The 3673-nt window shown below is 39.3% G+C and overlaps 1 protein-coding gene across 1 annotated transcript in view; it reads left to right on the top strand.

Annotated features, from left to right (window-relative positions):
* Nucleotides 1-641: 641 nt before the first annotated feature.
* The window catches only part of UBAC2 (UBA domain containing 2), a 71550-nt gene continuing 68518 nt past the window's right edge, over nucleotides 642-3673 (top strand). The window contains exons 1-2 of the mRNA XM_072411513.1: nucleotides 642-762; nucleotides 3343-3495. Coding sequence (XP_072267614.1) covers nucleotides 3465-3495 — 31 coding nt within the window. The 5' untranslated portion in view covers nucleotides 642-762; nucleotides 3343-3464. The remainder of the gene's footprint in view (nucleotides 763-3342; nucleotides 3496-3673) is intronic.

Consider the following 3673-nt stretch of genomic DNA (forward strand, 5'->3'; position numbering starts at 1 on the left):
TATTTGTCATTTGCAACCCCTATTTAATGTACAGCGCTGCGTAATATGTTGGCGCTATATAAATCCTGTTTATTAATCAAAATAATAATCAGGTTTTATTCATCCTCCATAGAGGGCAATTTACAATAAAAACTTGAGTTCACTTTAAATATTTAGTCATGTGAAAAGTACATTTCTGTTTTATCTCACGATTGCACAATTAAAGTTATTGTTTACATAGTTTATTGTGGTGAAGGTTGGGGTGGGAAGAAAGACAGAGAAAGATGTGGGGTGGGAAGAGAGAGAGAGAGGAAGATAGGTATTCAATCCTCTGTGTGAACGAGAGTCATTCATCCAATCATTAACACCCTGATGTGCACGTGACAGCTGTGTTCATGTCCGTGCACCGCATATACAATTTTAAAGCTACTACATCACATGACCATGAATTCGATCTCAGAGTGAGGCTTGGCTTTCAAAAAGGAAAGCAATGTGAGCAGGACCAGTAGAAAAACTCGAAAACAATCGCACGATTTTTAACTGGATTCTTATAGACCCACTGGGTAAGTAGAGCAGGACCAATGTAAGAGCGGAGAAATAATCACATGACCATAGACTTAATCTCAGAACGAGACTTGGCTTCCTACGGGCAAAGGGAATTGGGGGTAGGAGTAGCGTGAACCTGAGCAATGATCACATGACCTTGGACTGAATCCCAGAACGAGGCTTGGTTTTTATGAAGTAACAGGGAAGTGTGGCAGAAGCAGTGTGAAGCCTGAGAAGGTGAGATGATTGTGTGGAAGGTTTACAATGTAATATGGAATAGTAACACACCATATATAACATATAAAGATCCTGGTGTTATTGTGAGCACTGTGTAGTTATTACACATTTCACTTAACACTATGTTATATTACTCAGGAGAGGCAGCACAGGCTTACAGATCCCAGTTATATGTCATTATAGGCTGGAGATGAAGATATTTCTTTCTGCTTTATATATGTACTCTGCAGGGCACAATTATTAATAAAGATATGATTTACATATCTGTCAGGGACATACAGAGCTCTCATAATGTCCTAGTTGTGTTATATGGCAGCCCTGTAATCCTAGGCATAATATGTGTCCCCGGTGTAACATTTGCTGTATTATGTTCTGATCCTGCATCCAGCAATGTGTTCAGTACACTGAGAACCCATTCATACAGCACAGCTTTCTGTGATGCATTTAATGTGCATGCATTGCTTCTCACATTAAAATGTATAACAAATGCTTCAAGAGGAAGTAAACCCAAAAATCCACTTACCTTCAATCCCGCAGAGCAGTTGGTAGGTCTCTTCCATTAGGTTCCGCATCGTCCTGGCATTCATCGTCAAGCCGGTGCGCTAGGCAGAAGGAGCAGCCAAGAGCCTCCTGGGATCCGTGACATAGGTATCCCGGGAGGCTTTGCGTTCCCATGTATTCTCGATCGCCTAGGTGATCAAGAATTAAGGAGGCGGTGCTGCACCCTTTTTTTTTTACCCTTTTATGTAAAGTGAAAATTCTGAGTTTAGGTTCGCTTTAACAAACCACAACAGAAAACCATGCATGCAGAATTTTATGCTACGTACACACGTCAGATGATTCTTGACTATTATCATTTCAAAGCTAGAATAAGATGAGAATCTTACGTGTGTACAGCGGCTGTCTGACGTTGATGGATATGTCCTGGTGAATTCATGAAAGGTGAACGACCGCAATGGAAGTGAAGGGGAGAAAGCCCAGTGGGGTGCCACTCACTCATTCCCCCCGCTCCATATAGTAGAACAGCTCTGTATGTACAGCACTCATTCATGCATCTTTCAGTCTTTTGTCATTGGAAAGGATCATGAAAGATTTTCTCCAACAACAAAAATCTAACGTGTGTTCACAGCCTTTTGTGCACCTCAGTACAAGTGTGCTGTACAGGTGAATGCTATTACCCTTTAACACCCTGTTTCCACGAAAATAAGCCCTAGCATGATTTTCTGTATTTTTGAGGATGCTCGAAATATAAGCCCTACCCCAAAAACAAGCAACAATATATATTTAAATACATGGACAAGAGGTGCTCATTTAGAAAAGCGATATTACTAGACATGAGAAATTGGGGCAAATGGTTCTAAAGGAAATGAAATCACAAGAAATTCAAGATGAAATTCAGGGCTTTGGAGAGTTATGATGTTCATAATGATGTGATGACATGACTATATTTGAATAAATGTTGATTTTTTTTTTTTGTTTAAGAAAAAATGTCGATTGCAGTTCATGAAAAAATAAGACATCCCCTGAAAATAAGCCCTAGTGCATTTTAGGAGCAAAGAATAATATAAGACACTGTCTTATTTCCGGGGAAACGGGTACTGTGCATGCAATATCACCTGCATTTCCTCACCATATTGGGGTGACTGGGTCTTCAGTGTCTGTAGTAGTGACTGCTGACAAAAATTTACTTTAAAAAATTCTGTTTACAAATAAAGTTCATTTTTCTTGCCTCACATCTTTACTGAGAAACTTGAAAATTCTGTGGGCAGGACAGAGGTAAGAGTTGGAAAGGTGTGTAAATACAGCTAAGAGAATTAAAAAAAATATCAGCTAGGGTTGTTAGGAACAGGGCAGGCAGGGTATTCAATTTGTTCTTTGGGGCTATATCAGTAAATGAAAAGACACTCCTAGCATGTGCTGGATTCCTGATACCTGAGTAGTTCCCCCTATCAGCTAATACATCACATCAGGACACTGTAGTGATGTTGGGTCAGGTAGATTAAACCGGAGAGCAGCAGCTGATCACATAGCTGATACTTCCAAATGTATGTTAGATGCTGAAGATTCTTTGGTGTCAGGAAAGGTGAGCATTGACTGTCATGTTTCCAGAGGATTCTGCTCCACTGCTGCCATATTTCAGTACTTATGGTTGCAGCATCCTCTGTAACATAACTTTTCTGTCCTTGCAGCTCTAAAGCGACTCTGCTGACTTGTGGCTAGTTGGGGAAACCACAGTGCTCATTCAGACGGCGCTGTCACCAACACACCAAAAAGTGGTAGATGTTGAAGATATTATTGGTGTTTCAAGAGAGAGACAAGATCAGAGCATAGGTAGCAAGATAGACTAAAAGGTAAAACAGAATACATAAAAAAGGCAATAGATACCAAGCATGCAGTGCCAGATATACAAAGTCACCATGTGTTGGCTGACAAAGGGTCAATTAGTACAATGTGTAGTATTACATATTTTTATAGTATGTTTCTATAAGTTAATTTGTTATACTGAGCATACTACATATATTAAATATCTGTGGTATATTTCTTTTAAAACTCAGACTGATTTTTTGTTTTATGCTCTAGATTGAAATTCAATTTTCCTAGCTGGAAATGAAGCATGTAATATAGCAAAGACTGTTTGATGTTACTGGAGTGAAAATTGCAACCTGTCATGGTCACTGCGCCTGGTGGAGTACGGACATACAATGATCGCTGTTACGGGTTCCAGTGGACTTTGTGAGTATAAACTGCATTTAGGGAATTAGAACCGTAATCCACGCCTGATTTTACAAATTTGACTGTATTCACACCAGGTGCACATATACAGTTAGGTCCATTATAACTTGGACAGAGATAATTTTTTTCTGATTTTGGTTCTGTACATTACCACAATTAATTTTAAATGAAACAACTC

The sequence above is a fragment of the Pyxicephalus adspersus genome, chromosome 1 (genome assembly GCF_032062135.1).
Source record: "Pyxicephalus adspersus chromosome 1, UCB_Pads_2.0, whole genome shotgun sequence".
NCBI lineage: Eukaryota > Metazoa > Chordata > Amphibia > Anura > Pyxicephalidae > Pyxicephalus > Pyxicephalus adspersus.